Below are 18,538 nucleotides of genomic sequence, written 5' to 3'. Positions count from 1 at the left end.
CCCCTGCTCAAAGCAGGACCAATTCCCAACTAAATCATCCCAGCCAGGACTTTGTCAAGCCTGACCTTAAAAACCTCTAAGGAAGGAGATTCCACCACCTCCCTAGGTAACCCATTCCAGTGCTTCACCACCCTCCTAGTGAAAAAGCTTTCCTAATATCCAACCTAAACCTCCCCAACTGCAACTTGAGACCATTACTCCTTGTTCTGTCATCAGGTACCACTAAGAACAGTCTAGATCCATCCTCTTTGGAACCCCCTTTCAGATAGTTGAAAGCAGCTATCAAATCCCCCCTCATTCTTCTCTTCTGCAGACTAAACAATCCCAGTTCCCTCAGCCTCTCCTCATGTGCTCCAGCCCCCTAATCATTTTTGTTGCCCTCCGCTGGACTCTCTCCAATTTTTCCACATCCTTCTTGTAGTGTGAGGCCCAAAACTGGACACAGTACTCCAGATGAGGCCTCACCAATGCAGAATAGAGGGGAATGATCACGTCCCTCGATCTGCTGGCAATGCCCCTACTTATACATCCCAAAATGTACTGTCCTAGACTTTTTTTTTTTGCCCCAGATCCCTAAATGGCCCCCTCAAGGATTGAACTCACAATCCTGAGTTTAGCAGGCCAATGCTCAAACCACTGAGCTATCCCTCCCCCCAGTTGGAGCCTCTACTGTACCCATAAAGAGATGAGGTCTCCTGACAATGATCATCCCATCAGATTCAGTCCCTTTTCTTTGTTTCCTTGAGTGGAGAGGTATTTCCCTTTTTCTTATTGGCTAGTGCTGCAGATGAAGTAGCAACTGGGACCAAGGCAGCCTGTGCTGTAGAGGCCACTGTATAGGAGCTTAAGTCTAGTCTCTCTCTTTCTTGGATCTGCCATTGAAATCCAGACCGACCTTGTGATTTCCCCCAAACACTGCAGGCAACTAGAGTGTTCATCACTGTGGGGAAAGAACCTGTGGTAAGTCTCACAGGTCTTATAGCCCAAGGTCTTGGGCATGACAAAGTGTGCTTTGACATAAAAGATCAAAGAAAGAGGAGGGGAAGGAGGACCCCAACCAGTACAGTGCTAAATAAAGATGTAAACTGAAATAGTAGGTTTTTTTTTTTCTAAGCCCAATAAAGAATTCAAAGTGAAGGTGAGAAGCTGAATACAGTAGAAGGAACTGAGGTGCAGTGGGTTCACATCTCCCTTTATGCCCTTGTTCTGAGGATAAGGTGCTGCTCTGCATAGGCATGCTCCTACAGACACTACTTTGCAGTCTCCGACTGAGATCACAAGGGTGTGCACAAAGTGTACAGTGGACCACCCATACTGACATACTCCAAAAAAACTTTTTCCTTAACTTCCCTTTTATTACAGCAGCTCCTCTCCAATAAATAGTAAAGTTACATAGAGAAGTGATAGATGCTGCTGTGATTCTTCTACATAATGAAGTAGCTTTCACTCTCAAATACTGTGACTGAAGATTGTAGAGTACAGTGATAATCCGAAACAATATAATATCAAAGTCAAAGATGGAAGAAAAGCACATGATCACACCACAGGAGTGTGGGCTTCAACAGCTGAACTAGTTCCATAACCTCCCTGCCTCAATTTCTCCATCTGTAAAGTGGGGGGCAATTCTTCTGCTTATAGCAGTGATAAGATGTAGTGCTTAACTGGTTGGTATTAAATATAAAACAACTCCTATGTAGTATGAGACAGTTCCTTCCCCTGTATGCCTGTTGTGCTGACTTGGGCCTTTCTAAGAAAACATGTTAACTGGATAAACAGTAGCAGTTCCCTCTACCACCTTGAAGGAGTTAAGATTTTGCTAGGAGCTAGTAGACATTGGAAAATGTTAAATTTTAGAAATAGTCACAGATGATAGTAAAAAAAAAATACTGAGGTAACTAGATCAAACACTATGAATTCTGCCCATCATATAGCAATTGTTCCATGGGTGCTGGGCCACTTCACCACCATGAAAATGTTATCAAGCAAGACATTAAGTTTTCACTACATTATACCTTTCTTCCTTAAAAGAAAGCCCAACAAACTATGACATCAGTAATTACGAGGTGAGAAAATGGAAGTTTAGCAAAAACAGACTCAAGCCATTGGAACGGGTAGTTATAGTCAGGTAGCAAGGCCTATACAGTAGGCACTGGAAAGTTTATGGCACATTCAAATTGGACACTTCAAAGAATAAGACTCAAGAGATTCAGGCGCTAGTATTTAAAAGAATGTATTAAATGGAACAATCAATCAAACTTACCAGGAGTCTGTAATTGAACAGTGTTCTAAGAATAATGCAGGATCTGCTAGAAGTCCACCAAAATAACTAGTTAAGCAGAGTTTTCCTTCAAAATAAGGTGGCATTAAAATAAGCATTTTAAAATGGGCAAACAAGGGAGAAAAAGAAATAAGACGTAATTCACTATGCTACATTAACAAAATAGACAAAGTACACCAGAAAGGACATTGTAAAAGCAGAGGCAGAAGAGCTAAATCCAGAAAGGGATTTGGGTGCCCAGTGTTATGACACCTAACTTTTAGGTGCCCTGTTGTCCAATGGAATCCTCAGCCCAACGTAAGTGTCCAGGCTCCTCATACAATGCATGGGGTGAGTTAGGCACTTAAGAATGGGATTCACAGAAGCCAGCATGCTGAGTGGGGAGCTGCTTGAAGCTCCCCCCTTCAAGGGAGTCAGGTGCCTATCTCTGCTTGGGGATTCACAGCTGTGAACCTCTTCTTGGAGTTGGGGCTAACCTGATACACATGCCTTTCTCAAAAAGTAGACACCCTCCCATCCCCTTCTAGCTACAGCAGTTAGGCACTCAGTTCAGAGATAGGGGACCTGTTTCAAGGTCCCTCCCCCCTCCCTGCTTGATTTGGAGCAGGGACATGCACTTGGGTCTCCCATATCCCACATGACTGCCCTAACCACCAGCTATAGTCTCTTTCTCTCTGGCCCAATTAATATTTATACAAAGTGGAACAGCTTCCACAGGGGACAGACAAAGACCCATCTGTGAATATCCCATAGCCTGAGGGGGGGTTAGGGCACTCAACTGGGATGTGGGAGGTCCAAGTTCCTGCTCTAAATCAAGCATACTGTGAATTTGAAAACAGGTCTCCCACCTCCCAGTAGAGTGCCCTAATCACTCTTGGGTATTCTAACACACACACACACACACAGCAATCTGGATGGCCCCAGCTCTCTTTTGTGGGAAGTGCGATCTGGTTAATGTGCTGAATCACTGGATGCAGCCCTGCACCTGAAAATTGGGAAAGACCTAGTTTGTGAATTTTGCTGGGTCTTAGGCATGAGTTAGGGGGTCAAGCAGCTCGGCTGGGTCAGAACTTAAGTGGTTTTGAACATGCTCATTCGTGGGAATTTAGGCCCCTACAGGCTTAGGGAGCAGCTGAGTGGAGTTCTGAGGATCATCTGGGCACCTAACTGTTGGACTTAGGTTCCTAAATTCCTGTGTAGATCTAGCCCAATTCCTCTCTACTCCTGTCTGCTGAGAGAGGAATTGGAGCGTGCATTTAAGCTCTTCAATACACATGGCCCATAGATAAGTCTTTACTAAACACCCAAAATACTGGTATGATGAGAGCATGTTCTATAAGGAGAAATGAAAAGCTTGCTACAGTAGGTACTAAGAACAGAGAACAGTTTATAAATGCTAGATATTTCCAGGTGGTTACTAAGTCATTAAAATTCTGAATCATGCTGTAAGACAATGAAAAATATGCCCAGAAAAGCTGAACAACTTTGGGAGACGTTGCTCTAAAGAAGGACTATGGTAACCCTCGAGACTACTACGTTAGAACTAGGTGAGCAATCTTGAGAGCCATAAATAAGCCATTTCATATATGAGACATAATGTGCTAACATTAATTACTTTAAAAACTCTTAGGTCACTATCATTTTGTTCCTTTATGTTCCCCTCTCATTTGATAAGGAGCTAGAAGGCAGTTCTTTGATAAGACAATTGAGCTTATCCATCTCATTGCCTCCCATCCTTCTGTGACAAATCCATAAAGGGAGTACCATTTTTCCTATCCCAAGATTGTCAGAACAGAAATCAGGCTCTGTACTACTTCATGGCAGGAAGCAGTAGTGTGGATCGTTCACGTGTGCCTCAATCTTTATGTTCTGCCTCATGTACAGAGTAATAAAGTGAAAATGTCAAGATCCCCAAACTGCAATCCTGTCCTTGATGCTGGACCTGTCATTTCGCTTTGGAGCTTTGAAACCCACACTCCTCAGTTGATATAAATGAGGTAACCCACAACTTACTGCCTTGTACAAGTATGAAGGAAAAGCATCCACAAATTAAACAAAAGCGTTTTCTTTCAGATGCAAGATAAACAAAACAAATATTTATTTTAACATTCTTCTTCTTCCATATTTATGAAAACAGCTCTGAACAAAAAACCACACCTGAGTATTTCAGGCATTCCACACAATTACTGTATGTAGAAAGAACAAGATGAGGCAAATTAACATGCCAGAACAAAATTAAAAAACAAAACCAAAAACCACCTTTCCTCTTCGGATACTGTAGTCTTCATCAAAAGCTCTCTATATAGTATCCCTGGAAACACAAAAACTAGTGTCAAATTTAGATAATAAAACAGCTACTTCCTCCTTATCTGGTAGGCTCCTTAACTAAGGAGTCTAAACTACTAGCAGGTACAGAAAGAACAGTCCATACTGCCTCATTAATACATTGTGCACTGGTGTAGATTCCCTCTGCTTTCACTAATTACTATAAAGGTAATCATAGGACAACATATTACAATATATAAGACTATAAAGACAAGAATGACTGGTTTAGTCACCATAATTAACCAGTGAAGCAAACTAACAAGCAAAGAAAGACTGTAATAGGAAATATGCCACCATGCACCAAGGCATATCATGTAACAAGATTTTGAAATGAATGTTTTATCTATCAATGTTTAACAGAAAAAGTATCTTACTAGCTATGGGGAAAAAGTCTGCCCAGAATATGGGAGCTGAAGAGGTTCTAGTGGAGGAAGCAGCTTGGTTCTTGCAGATGCAACCTGTCACTACTGTTTGTATAGAGAATACTGTAATATTGCCAGTCAGTTGCAATTTCACCTTTTTCTTCAGTGATTATCTGGATTACAAGCAGGCTATAAAAGTCTCTCTTTCCTCTGTACGCTGGTTGAACTTAATTGCTTGTTCCAGTCCTTGTTGGCTCTCAAACTAGACCCTAGACTTCAGGTCAGGTTTAAGCAAACAGACAAGGATTTGCTCCTCAAAAGAACCAAGAGCTGCTTTTGACTGTGTGAAAGCAGGCAGTACGGACTGTGTAGCTAGCATCTGATCACAAGAATATACAGTTGTCCTGCAGTGGATTTTTTTCTATATTATATGCATTTTGTTTACATATTTATTATAAAATAACTATTTGTCATTTACATTAACACCCAAAAGGTATAAAAAACGCTAGTTCTGGTCAGATGATTATTTAAAAAAAACAACAATTGAGCTCATGGCCTAATAAATATTAGATTTTAAAAATCTTACTTTTTGTAATTGCCTAAAGTGACACTTCAAGTTTACTGTACTTACATATGTCATTGATCTAAGTCTGCTAATCCCATTTCTACCAGCTTCATGTGAACTAAGCATCGTTCATCTTCATACAAAAACACAGTGTTCTCTGGAGACTGAGTCTGGAAATCAGAAATTTTCAGTAGTACAGAAAGATCTGTTTCAAGTAGTAAGAGTTGACTGAATGCTGCAATTATTCTTCTACATCTATACTGCAGTAATGTCTAGAGGCCAACCAGGCTGAAGCTCTATTGGGCTAGGTACTGTATATATGGAAAAGGGCAGTCCCTGTCCCAAACAACTTATAGTCTAAAAGACAAGACACACCAGGTGGATGAGATAAACAAGAGGGCTGGGGTAGAAAAGACAGTTGCAAAAATAAGTGAATCATTAGTTTAATTCCATTACGTAGAAAAAAAATGGCAATGATGCTAAACTTAAAATTTGATGATAGGAATTAAACAAAAAAGGAAAAAAACCCTTAGTTATCTAATCTGTTAATTTGAGAGTGAACATAAAATAGTGACGAATATGACAGTACTGCGTGAACTAAGCCTGATCTCTATTACAAGTTTTTTTTTTTAAGTCAATGTAAGTTTTCACTTTGCGTATATGATGAAAGTTACAATGTTTTGGAAGGAAATTTTTTAGGTAAATGCTAAACTGAGGATAACGACTGTAGAACACAAATGGCTATTCGGAAATTAAAATTTGTTGTTTTATGTTAAATAGCATATTCCCACATAAAATTGTTAACTGATAGTAGTAAGGTTCCTTCAGTGACTAATGCAACCTGTAGCCAAACTACCCAGTAAGAATTTTTTTTTTAAACCACTTGACATTAAAAATACTGAAGTAACTTGAGGTGGTTTTATACAAATATTCCATTACCTTTAGATTTCAGAAAATTGGTTAATGACAATGTTAACAGTTTACAAACATCCCAAACTCAGATCCACAAGGCATACAAGTTTTCAATAAATAGAGTAGCCAGAATTCAGAGCGTGTTGAAGGTAAGTGGAAGAAACAAAGAAAAGGGGGCAGGTGGAGGAGGCAGACAGGAGGGAAAAAGATTGAAAGTAATGTTGGTGTGGATGGATACAGCTTGCTCAGGAAGGATAGACAGGGGAAAAAGGGAGGAGGTGTTGCCTTATATATTAAAAATGTACACACTTGGACTGAGGTAGAGATGGACATAGGAGACGGAAGTGTTGAGAGTCTCTGGGTTAGGCTAAAAGGGGTAAAAAACAAGGGTGATGTCATGCTAGGAGTCTACTACAGGCCACCTAACCAGGTGGAAGAGGTGGATGAGGCTTTTTTTAAACAACTAACAAAATCATCCAAAGCCCAAGATTTGGTGGTGATGGGGGACTTCAACTATCCGGATATATGTTGGGAAAATAACACAGCGGGGCACAGACTATCCAACAAATTCTTGGACTGCATTGCAGACAACTTTTTATTTCAGAAGGTTGAAAAAGCTACTAGGGGTGAAGCTGTTCTAGACTTGACTTTAACAAATAGGAAGGAACTCGTTGAGAATTTGAAAGTAGAAGGCAGCTTGGGTGAAAGTGATCATGAAATCATAGAGTTTGCAATTCTAAGGAAGGGTAGAAGGGAGAACAGCAAAATAGAGACAATGGATTTCAGGAAGGCGGATTTTGGTAAGCTCAGAGAGCTGATAGGTAAGGTCCCATGGGAATCAAGACTGAGGGGAAAAACAACTGAGGAGAGTTGGCAGTTTTTCAAAGGGACACTATTAAGGGCCCAAAAGCAAGCTATTCCGCTGGTTAGGAAAGATAGAAAATGTGGCAAAAGACCACCTTGGCTTAACCACGAGATCTTGCATGATCTAAAAAATAAAAAGGAGTCATATAAAAAATGGAAACTAGGACAGATTACAAAGGATGAATATAGGCAAACAACACAGGAATGCAGGGGCAAGATTAGAAAGGCAAAGGCACAAAATGAGCTCAAACTAGCTAAGGGAATAAAGGGGAACAAGAAGACTTTTTATCAATACATTAGAAGCAAGAGGAAGACCAAAGACAGGGTAGGCCTACTGCTTAGTGAAGAGGGAGAAACAGTAACAGGAAACTTGGAAATGGCAGAGATGCTTAATGACTTCTTTGTTTCGGTCTTCACCGAGAAGTCTGAAGGAATGCCTAACCTAGTGAATGCTAATGGGAAGGGGGTAGGTTTAGCAGATAAAATAAAAAAAGAACAAGTTAAAAATCACTTAGAAAAGTTAGATGCCTGCAAGTCACCAGGGCCTGATGAAATGCATCCTAGAATACTCAAGGAGCTAACAGAGGAGGTATCTGAGCCTCTAGCTATTATCTTTGGAAAATCATGGGAGACGGGAGAGTTTCCAGAAGACTGGAAAAGGGCAAATATAGTGCCCATCTATAAAAAGGGAAATAAAAACAACCCAGGAAACTACAGACCAGTTAGTTTAACTTCTGTGCCAGGGAAGATAATGGAGCAAGTAATTAAGGAAATCATCTGCAAACACTTGGAAGGTGGTAAGGTGATAGGGAACAGCCAGCATGGATTTGTAAAGAACAAATCATGTCAAACCAATCTGATAGCTTTCTTTGATAGGATAACGAGTCTTGTGGATAAGGGAGCAGCTGTGGATGTGGTATACCTAGACTTTAGTAAGGCATTTGATACGGTCTCGCATGATATTCTTATCGACAAACTAGGCAAATACAATTTAGATGGGGCTACTATAAGGTGGGTGCATAACTGGCTGGATAACCGTACTCAGAGAGTTGTTATTAATGGTTCCCAATCCTGCTGGAAAGGCATAACGAGTGGGGTTCCGCAGGGGTCTGTTTTGGGACCGGCTCTGTTCAATATCTTCATTAACGACTTAGATATTGGTATAGAAAGTACGCTTATTAAGTTTGCGGATGATACCAAACTGGGAGGGATTGCAACTGCTTTGGAGGACAGGGTCATAATTCAAAATGATCTGGACAAATTGGAGAAATGGTCTGAGTTAAACAGGATGAAGTTTAACAAAGACAAATGCAAAGTGCTCCACTTAGGAAGAAAAAATCAGTTTCACACATACAGAATGGGAAGAGACTGTCTAGGAAGGAGTACGGCAGAAAGGGATCTAGGGGTTATAGTGGACCACAAGCTAAATATGAGTCAACAGTGTGATGCTGTTGCAAAAAAAGCAAACGTGATTCTGGGATGTATTAACAGGTGTGTTGTGAGCAAGACATGAGAAGTCATTCTTCCGCTCTACTCTGCTCTGGTTAGGCCTCAGCTGGAGTATTGTGTCCGGTTCTGGGCACCGCATTTCAAGAAAGATGTGGAGAAATTGGAAAGGGTCCAGAGAAGAGCAACAAGAATGATTAAAGGTCTTGAGAACATGACCTATGAAGGAAGGCTGAAAGAATTGGGTTTGTTTAGTTTGGAAAAGAGAAGACTGAGAGGGGACATGATAGCAGTTTTCAGGTATCTAAAAGGGTGTCATAAGGAGGAGGGAGAAAACTTGTTCACCTTAGCCTCTGAGGATAGAACAAGAAGCAATGGGCTTAAACTGCAGCAAGGGAGGTCTAGGTTGGACATTAGGAAAAAGTTCTTAACTGTCAGGGTGGTTAAACACTGGAATAAATTGCCTAGGGAGGTTGTGGAATCTCCATCTCTGGAGATATTTAAGAGTAGGTTAGATAAATGTCTATCAGGGATGGTCTAGACAGTATTTGGTCCTGCCATGCGGGCAGGGGACTGGACTCGATGACCTCTCGAGGTCCCTTCCAGTCCTAGAATCTATGAATCTATGTGGGAGGGTTGCATGAGTTTGCATGTGTCAGTGGCTATCCAATGGATAGGGACAGAGAATAAAATGACTGACGGAGAGGCAGCTCAACCCCCCCCCAAAAACCTAGATTTTTATTATGCACTTCCTTGATCTTCCCATCAAAGTGACCCCTACAATCCCCTGTGATAAATGTGTCACATTTTCACTTTGAATATCTGGGTACCTTAACAGGAGAACGAGGAGGAATGTTAGGGCACAGCGGAAAGGCAAGGAGAAGTGGGGGAGGGAGGGAAGGAGGCAGTACATTTTTAGTACTTATAGACCTATTGTTTATTTTGGGCACCGGACACCGCTAACCCAAATGGAAATGTGAAGCATAAAAGCAAGAATGATAGTTTCTAGTGGAAGAGTAATAAAGGAGGTTAAAATCATGCAGGCAGGAGGGCTTGGGAAGTGGGCTGTCTGTAATACAGTGAAGAAAATTCCTATGCACTTGATCCTCTGCCTTTAATGTTGTGATGCTTCTGAAAAAATGGTTTTGAGTCTAATTTTTTTAAACCAAAGAACAAGATTCACAATAAATCTTGTATAAGGTTCAGACATTTCATTGAAAATGTTAAAAACCAAGATAACTCATGTTTGGCAGGAAATAAAAGGAAAAACTTACCACTGTGGAAGCATAGAGCTTTTTGCCTTGAAGACAGTCCATCATGGCCCATAATGCTTGCATGCTCCATTCAGGGCAATATGGAATTCTCTTTTTTTCTGTATCATATAAAGGAGGTTTAAATCCAGCCAATAGAACTTTTACTGCTTGAACAGGATATTGCATAAGGTGAGAAGGAATCTGACGTAATCTAAATCAAAATGAAAATCCTTGTCTAAAAACATGCAAGACAACAATGCAATAGTTAATCACTACCTAGAACTAAAATATGTTAATGAGGGATAGCTCAATGATTAGGGAACTAGCCTAGGATTTGGGAGACCTGGGTCCAAGTCCCTGCTCTGCCACTGGCTTCCTGTGTAACATCAGGCAAGTCATAAAGCCTCTCTGAGCATTAGTTTCCCATCTATAAAATGGGGATAGTAGTACTGCCCTACCTCACAGGGGCGTTGGGAGGGAGGTGCTCGGATACTAAGGAATGGGGTCTGGCCATATAAGTACCTAAGGCAGACAGGAACAGTTTTAGCTTGCATCTGTACTTCTACTTTTAAAAAAAAATATTAGATCTTGATAAATTTAAGTTTAAAAAACTGAATTATGCACTTACCTGCTTGTTGGTAATTTTTCAGATGATCCATAGTCAACAAATTCAACCAAAATATTAACAGGGTCAAATTCTTTAATAGAGAGTAGTTTTGCTCTATACCACAAGCCATCACTGTATTCTGCCAGGCAAGGCATTTCTGTAAGAAGGAAAAAGCACGCTATTTAATCCAAAATTTAGCACATACGCTATCAGGGCTGTAAAACAATTTGTATTATACTATCAAGTTTTATTTTCTGTCCTCTAATTCATGTTTTTTTTAAATAGAATCCATACTTTTTAAAAAAAGACACACAGTAACTGGAAAAAAATTAAATGAATTTAGAAAGGAATGGTTACTTACCTTATAGCAAGTGAAGACTACTTACTTGTAACGGGAGTTCTTTGAGATGGACTCTGCATAATTAATCATGGGATGCACTGCAGGAACAGGTTTCAGAAAAAAGAACAGGAGTACTTGTGGCACCTTAGAGACTAACAAATTTATTAGAGCATAAGCTTTCGTGGGCTACAACCCACTTCTTCGGATGCATATTGAGTGAAACATATCGAAGAGATATATATACACACATACAGAGAGCATGAACAGGTGGGAGTTGTCTTACCAACTCTGAGAGGCCAATTAAGTAAGAGAAAAAAACTTTTGAAGTGATAATCAAGGTAACCAAGTACAGACAGTTTGATAAGAAGCAAGTGTGAGAATACTTACAAGGGGAGATAGATTCAATGTTTGTAATGGCTCAGCCATTCCCAATCCCTATTTAGCCCGGAGTTGATTGTGTCTAGTTTGCATATCAATTCCAGCTCAGCAGTCTCTCGTTGGAGTCTGTTTTTGAAGTTTTTCTGTTTTAAGATAGCCACCCGCAGGTCTGTCATAGAATGGCCAGACAGGTTAAAGTGTTCTCCCACTGGTTTTTGAGTATTATGATTCCTGATGTCAGATTTGTGTCCATTAATTCTTTTGCGTAGAGACTGTCCGGTTTGGCCAATGTACATGGCAGAGGGGCATTGCTGGCACATGATGGCATATATCACATTGGTAGATGTGCAGGTGAACGAGCCCCTGATGGTATGGCTGATGTGATTAGGCCCTATGATGGTGTCACTTGAATAGATATGTGGACAGAGTTGGCATCGGGCTTTGTTACAAGGATAGGTTCCTGGGTCAGTGTTTTTGTTCAGTGATGTGTGGTTGCTGGTGAGTATTTGCTTTAGGTTGGGGGGTTGTCTGTAAGCAAGGACAGGTCTGTCTCCCAAGATCTGTGAGAGTAAAGGATCATCTTTCAGGATAGGTTGTAGATCTCTAATGATGCGCTGGAGAGGTTTTAGTTGGGGGCTGAAGGTGACAGCTAGTGGTGTTCTGTTATTTTCTTTGTTGGCCCTGTCTTGTAGGAGGTGACTTCTGGGTACTCGTCTGGCTCTGTCAATCTGTTTTTTCACTTCAGCAGGTGGGTATTGTAGTTTTAAGAATGCTTGATAGAGATCTTGTAGGTGCTTGTCTCTATCTGAGGGATTGGAGCAAATGCGGTTATATCTTAGAGCTTGGCTGTAGACAATGGATCGTGTGGTGTGTCCTGGATGGAAGCTGGAGGCATGTAGGTAAGTGTAGCGGTCAGTAGGTTTCCGGTACAGGGTGGTATTTATGTGACCATCGCTTATTAGCACAGTAGTGTCCAGGAAATGGACCGCTTGTGTGGATTGATCTAGGCTGAGGTTGATGGTAGGATGGAAATTATTGAAATCATGGTGGAATTCCTCAAGGGCTTCTTTTCCATGGGTCCAGATGATGAAGATGTCATCAATGTAGCGCAAGTAGAGTAGGGGCGTTAGGGGACGAGAGCTAAGGAAGCGTTGTTCTAAGTCCGCCATAAAAATGTTGGCATACTGTGGGGCCATGCGGGTACCCATAGCAGTGCCGCTGACTTGAAGGTATATATTGTCCCCAAATGTGAAATAGTTGTGGGTGAGGACAAAGTCACAGAGTTCAGCCACCAGGTTAGCTGTGACATTATCGGGGATACTGTTCCTGATAGCTTGTAGTCCATCTTTGTGTGGAATATTGGTGTAGAGGGCTTCTACGTCCATAGTGGCCAGGATGGTGTTTTCTGGAAGATCACCGATGGATTGTAGTTTCCTCAGGAAGTCAGTAGTATCTCGAAGATAGCTGGGAGTGCTGGTAGCGTAGGGTCTGAGGAGAGAGTCCACATAACCAGACAAGCCTGATGTTAGGGTGCCAATGCCTGAGATGATGGGGCGTCCAGGATTCCCAGGTTTATGGATCTTGGGTAGCAAATAGAATGTCCCTGGTCGGGGTTCTAGGCATGTATCTGTACAGATTTGTTCCTGTGCTTTGTCAGGGAGTTTTTTTAGCAGATGGTGTAGTTTCTTTAGGTAATCCTCAGTGGGATCAGAGGAACAGTTCACTAAGAGACTGACCTACAGAGGTCACAGCAGAGAGGCAGGTGGCAGCAGAAGGTAATTGACGGGCGGCTGGCGAAAGTGGCAAGCAGTTGGCTGGCAGGGTAGCCAGGCAACAAGGAACAGCAGACTGGCAGGGCGGCCAGGAACCACAGGTGGCGGGGCGGCCAGGCGGTGAGGAACCGAGGCTGGCAGGGCAGCCAGTGGAGAGGAACTGTGGCTGGCGGGGTGGCCAGCCAGAGCAAGTGCTCAGATGAAGGAGCAAGCAGGGTGCCTTCTTCCCTGGGTAGGAGGTAAACTCACACAGATGCACCTCTGAACCCTGGGTCCTCACTGACCAAGGACAACCACTGTGAATGGCGTATGGTGAGCGAGTAGAGGAGAGCACAGCAAAGGGACTTTTGGTTGTAGAACTCAAGAACATGAGGCAGAAGAGACTGCCCCACGCACTCTGGGATGGGTGTTCTGCTCAGAGTTTTATGTTTATGAATCCTGCTTGTGGCATTTTCCCTAATGGATGTTGCGTGACTTCCCTCCTTTCATTAAAAGTTTCTTTTCTACACTCAGACTCTGTGCTTGCAAAAGGGGAAGTGTTACCTCTCAGAGGCGCCCAGGGGTGGTATGTAATTTTCCCAGGTTACTGGGTGGAGGCTGAAGCCAGTTCTGTGTTGTATTGTTGAAAAGAAACCCCTAGATATTGAACCCGGCCCTGGTTGCTGCCGGCTTCACCTGGCAGAAGGGTTACATGTACGTCTGACATGTCACAGTTGCTAAGACAGCCATGCAGTGCCCCACATGGCTGGGGCTTCCACTGTCAGCCCAGGGTAGGCTGGGACTCTTGCTGTCCCCTTTAGCCCCTTTCCCTGACTCACAGGTGTACACAGCCCTGTTGCATGAATCCAAGCCGCCCAGGGCTGACAGTTGAAGCTCTTAAAAAGCACACAGCTCGCGCCTCCCTTGACACATTTCCGTGCGCCCCAAGTTTGAGAACCGCTGAGTTAAGGCAATAATGCAATGAGCCTACAAGTCTCAAGGCCTGTAAAAAAAATCTTAGCTAAACTAATTAAGGCATAAGCCCCAAAAAGCCTTATTGTAAGTATAACCAAAAGTGATCTTAAAAGATCATAAGTTAGCACAGCATAGACTGCCACAAAGACTAAACTGCTGGTAGGTACCTACAAGTTGCTATTTATAGCAGCTTGGAATATTTTTAGTTCGGGAAGTCAGCAGATCTCTGACCACAAGAATGCCGTGGTTATTGATGCATATGCTAATAAGCTTGAGGTAAAAGGATGAATAACCTATGGGAGAAGAGCATCCCAGCATTAGTAGGGTGAGGAAATACAAATAAGGGGAGAACCTCCTACTGAACATGCATTAGGCATAGTGGCCTCAGCATCACACATTATAAAAGTTGTATCCCAGTCTGTGTGCTTTGAGAGGGAGGGATGAAGTCCCTGGGAGATGCCAAGATGATGATGGTGATGAATAAGATAACTCAGACTTTGAGGCCAGAAGGGACCATCATGATCATCTAGTCCAGGGTTTCTCAACCCGTGGGTCAGGACTAGTGACACCAGATAGCAAGTTTGAAAAATCGGGATGGGGGCGGAGGGTAATAGGCACCTGTATAAGACGAAGCTCTGAATATCGCGACTGTCCCTATAAAATCAGGACATCTGGTCACTCTAGTCAGAACCCAAAATTGGGTCACCAGAATGTTTCAAAGGGTCACACGGCAGCTCCTGTGACTTCTGTCTCACAGGGCTGGCTGGGCTCGCCTACCCAGCTCCAGGCATTGTGATCTCTGGAGTCCCAGCACCACTCAGGTTTGGCCCAGCCATCATGATGATGGGAGTCCGGTTAGGCCAAATTTGAATGAGTGGCACTGCAACTCCATGAGCTAGGTCACACCACCACTCTCACAAATTTGGTGCAGTTGGGGGGAGGGCAAACTGGAGCAGCACTGCAACCCCAGTGGTTGCAATACCCTGAGCTGAGAGCCAAGACCAGCCAACTCTACAGCACAGGAGCCACCACTGTGGGGTGAGTGCTGGGCAGGACACCCTCCTCCCACCCCCCGGGAGGCAGGACCTGACCAAAACCACCCAGGGACTCCACCCCCAGACTATTTACTGGGTCGCGACAGGCCATAAAGAGTTACAAATGGGTCCTGAGCCAAACAAGTTTGAGAACCATTGATCTAGTTTGACCTCCTGCACATCACAGGCCACAAAACCTCACTCACCCCCTCCTGTAATAGACCCATAACCTCTGGCTGGGTTACTGAAGTCCTCAAATCACAATTTAAAGACAAAGTTACAGAGAATCCACCATTTATTCTAGTTTAAAACAGCAACTGACCTGTGCGCCATGCTGCAGAAGGCGGCAAAACCCCCCCATGGTCTCTGCCAATCTGACCTGAGGAAAAATTCCTTCTTGACCTCAAATATGGTGATCACTTGAACCCTGAGCATGTCGGCAAGCCCACCAGCCAGACACCTGGGAAAGCATTCTCTGTAGTAACTCAGAGCCCTGCCCATCTAGTGCCCCATTTCTGGCCACTGGGGAGTTTTGCTATTAGCAGTCACAGATGGGCCACAAGCCATTGTAGGCAATCTCATCATACCATCCCATCCATAAAACTTATCAAGCTCAGTCTTGGAACAAATTTAAGTTTTTTGTCCCCACTGCTCCCCTTTGGAGGCTATTCCCAAACTTTGTTCCTCTGATGGTCAGAAACCTTCATCTAATTTCAAGCCTCAGCTTGTTGATGGCCAGTTTATATCCATTTATGCTTGTGTCCACATTGTTACTGAACTTAAAAAACTCCTTCTCCCTCCCTGGTATTTATCCTTGTGATGTACTTGTAGAAAGCAATCGTATCTCCGCTCAGCTTTCGTTTGGTTTGGCTAATCAAGCCAAGCTCCTTGGTAGGTTTTCCATTCCTCTGATCATCCCAGTACCCCTTCTCTGCACCTGTTCCAGTTTGAATTCATCTTTCTTAAACATGGGAGACCAGAAATGTGCATAGTATTCCAGATGAGGTTTCACCAGTGCCTCGTATAATGGCAATAACACTTCACTCTCTCTACTGGAAATACACACCCTGATGCATCCTAGGATTTCAGGTTGTTTTGCAAGGGATGGTGGAAGCATATGGATGCTCAGCTCTTTCTGTATAATCTCTACCTACTTCGTGGGGCTAGAGTGTAAGAATTTGCTAACTATATTAATAAAACTATTATAAATATAGTACGATTTCCTAAGTGTGAATGATACAACCATGCACATCAGTGCTCCCAACTGAACAGTAATTCGGTAATACTGGCCTGGTACAAGAATCTATCGAATTTCAGAGTGCTAATTGTGGAAATTAAATCAGTAACATAATCAATATACAATCAAATACATACAGAACTCCAAGTAGCAGCCCTACAGATCTCTCTACAACTGGAATATGTCTAAGGCATACTCCAGCAAGAGTAGAACAGATGCTAGCTTATAGCTTTTCTCTATGCACTATCCAACCCATCTAGATAATGTCTATGAAGAGACAGTGAGTCTCTTATGGTTGTCTGCACATGAAACAGAGACTAGAAATCCTAAATTCCTTGGTTCTGTTAAGATAGTAACGCAGAGCACTTTTAGCATCCAAAGTATGTAGCTTTAACTCACCTATATAAGCATGAGACCTAGAGAAAAATATTGGCAGATTGTTTGATTAAGGTGAAAGATACCACATGGGAAGGAAACTAGGGTTAGGGCAAAATATCACCTTATTTTTGTGAAAGACAATGGATGAAAGATCAGCCACGAGGGCATGTAGTTCATTCATCTAGCCAATGTTATGGCTATGATGAAAGCTATTCTGATAGATAGGGGAAACAGAGAACACTGCTATAGGCTCAAAGGCAGGCTTCATAAGCTGAGTAAGGACTAAATTGAGATCTCATGACAGTACTGGATTCTTTATTGGTGGCTACATTTCAGCAAGTCCCGTTGTTAATTTGTTTACTGTATCGTGTAAAGACTGGTTTATTATCTATCAATGCATGGTGGACAGCTACTACGTGAACTTTCAAAGGAGGAGAGGGAAAGTCATGAAAGCTTTAACTCAAGTACATATTCAAGAATAGATTGAACTGGTGCTACGGGTGGATTTGTAAGTTTCTCACTCATCCACTTCACAAATCTGGTCCATTTGAGATCGTAGTACCTTCTAGTTGACTGTTTTCTACTTAATCAATATTTACTGCACTTGTAATGGACAAGATTTCTCAAGGTCCATTAGAGTCTTATAGCTCATGAAGTGAGGTCTGCATGTTAAGAGGGTCTAGGTAGACATCAGCTCAACATGAGGGAAGTGTTTAAGTCAGAAAGGCTAACAACCACTGCTGTTTTGGCCCATGCTGGGACAACAAAAATTATTTTGGCTCTGTCTCTTCCTATCTTTATCCCCCTCTGGTGAAAAGGAAGGCACAGAGCAGAACTTCTACCCTAACCAGGAGAAAGATGTCTGATATGGATAGACTTTCTCTCGGCTCCTGAAAAGAACACATGACATGACACTTTGCATTTTGTATTGTTATGAGCAAATCTTAACCCCACAGGGTAAAGATCTTGTCTATCGTGGATTTGTTTAATGACCACTCATGCAGTTCCATTACATCTCTGCTCAGCTGATCTGCCAGTCTGCTGTCCTAGCCTACTAGCTGTAGAACTAAGAGATAAATGTGCTGGATACACCAATCCCACAGCACAACTGCCACCTTGCATAACTGGGAAGAATGAGCTTTCCCTCCCCATTTGCTGACTTACTACATTGCTATCACATTTTATGTGATAATTTGCACTATATTGCTGTAGATGTGAAGTAGAAAAGAGTTGAGAGCCCAACATATTAGTCTCAATCCCATGATATTTATATAATCTCTTTTCTTGAGAATTTCAATGACCATGAACTGTCATTTTGTTCAAATTCACTTCCCATCTTCCACTATAATAATAATGGGAGATTTCAACTATCTCCATATTGACTGGGTACATGTCACCTCAAGACAGAATGCAGAGATAAAGTTTATGACTGCTTTTTGGAGCAGCTAGTCACAAAAGGAGAGGCAATTCTTGATTTAGTTCTAAGTGGAGCACATGATCTGAATTTCTTGGTAATAGTGACAATATAAATAAATTTAACATCCCTGTGGTGGGAAAAACACCACAGCAGCCTACCATAGTAGGATTTAATTTCAGAAAAGGGAACTACACAAAAATGAGGAAATTAGTTAAACAGAAATAAAAAGGTACAGTGTCAAAAGTGAAATTCCTGCAAGCTGCATGGAAACCTTTTAAAGACACCATAATAGAGGCTCAACTTAAATGTATACCTCAAATTAAAAAACATAGTAAGAGAACCAAAGAAAAAAATGCCACCATGGCTAAACAACAAAGTAAAAGAAGCAGTGAGAGGCAAAAGGGCATCTTTTAAAA

At 42.2% G+C, this 18,538-nt stretch overlaps 1 protein-coding gene across 1 annotated transcript in view; it reads right to left on the bottom strand.

Annotated features, from left to right (window-relative positions):
• Positions 1-4,402: 4,402 nt before the first annotated feature.
• RNF17 (ring finger protein 17) overlaps positions 4,403-18,538 on the bottom strand; it is a 223,743-nt gene continuing 209,607 nt past the window's right edge. The window contains exons 37-40 of the mRNA XM_026653404.1: positions 10,634-10,769; positions 10,027-10,216; positions 5,597-5,700; positions 4,403-4,589 (exon numbers count right to left, since the gene is read on the bottom strand). Of these exons, the coding sequence (XP_026509189.1) occupies positions 5,602-5,700; positions 10,027-10,216; positions 10,634-10,769 (425 nt within the window). The 3' untranslated portion in view covers positions 4,403-4,589; positions 5,597-5,601. The remainder of the gene's footprint in view (positions 4,590-5,596; positions 5,701-10,026; positions 10,217-10,633; positions 10,770-18,538) is intronic.

The sequence above is a fragment of the Terrapene carolina genome, unplaced genomic scaffold (genome assembly GCF_002925995.2).
Source record: "Terrapene carolina triunguis isolate 2854851 unplaced genomic scaffold, T_m_triunguis-2.0 Scaffold138, whole genome shotgun sequence".
Lineage (NCBI taxonomy): Eukaryota > Metazoa > Chordata > Testudines > Emydidae > Terrapene > Terrapene triunguis.
Note: the sequence above shows the minus strand (reverse complement) of the source record. Positions and strands in the feature narration are given on the sequence as shown.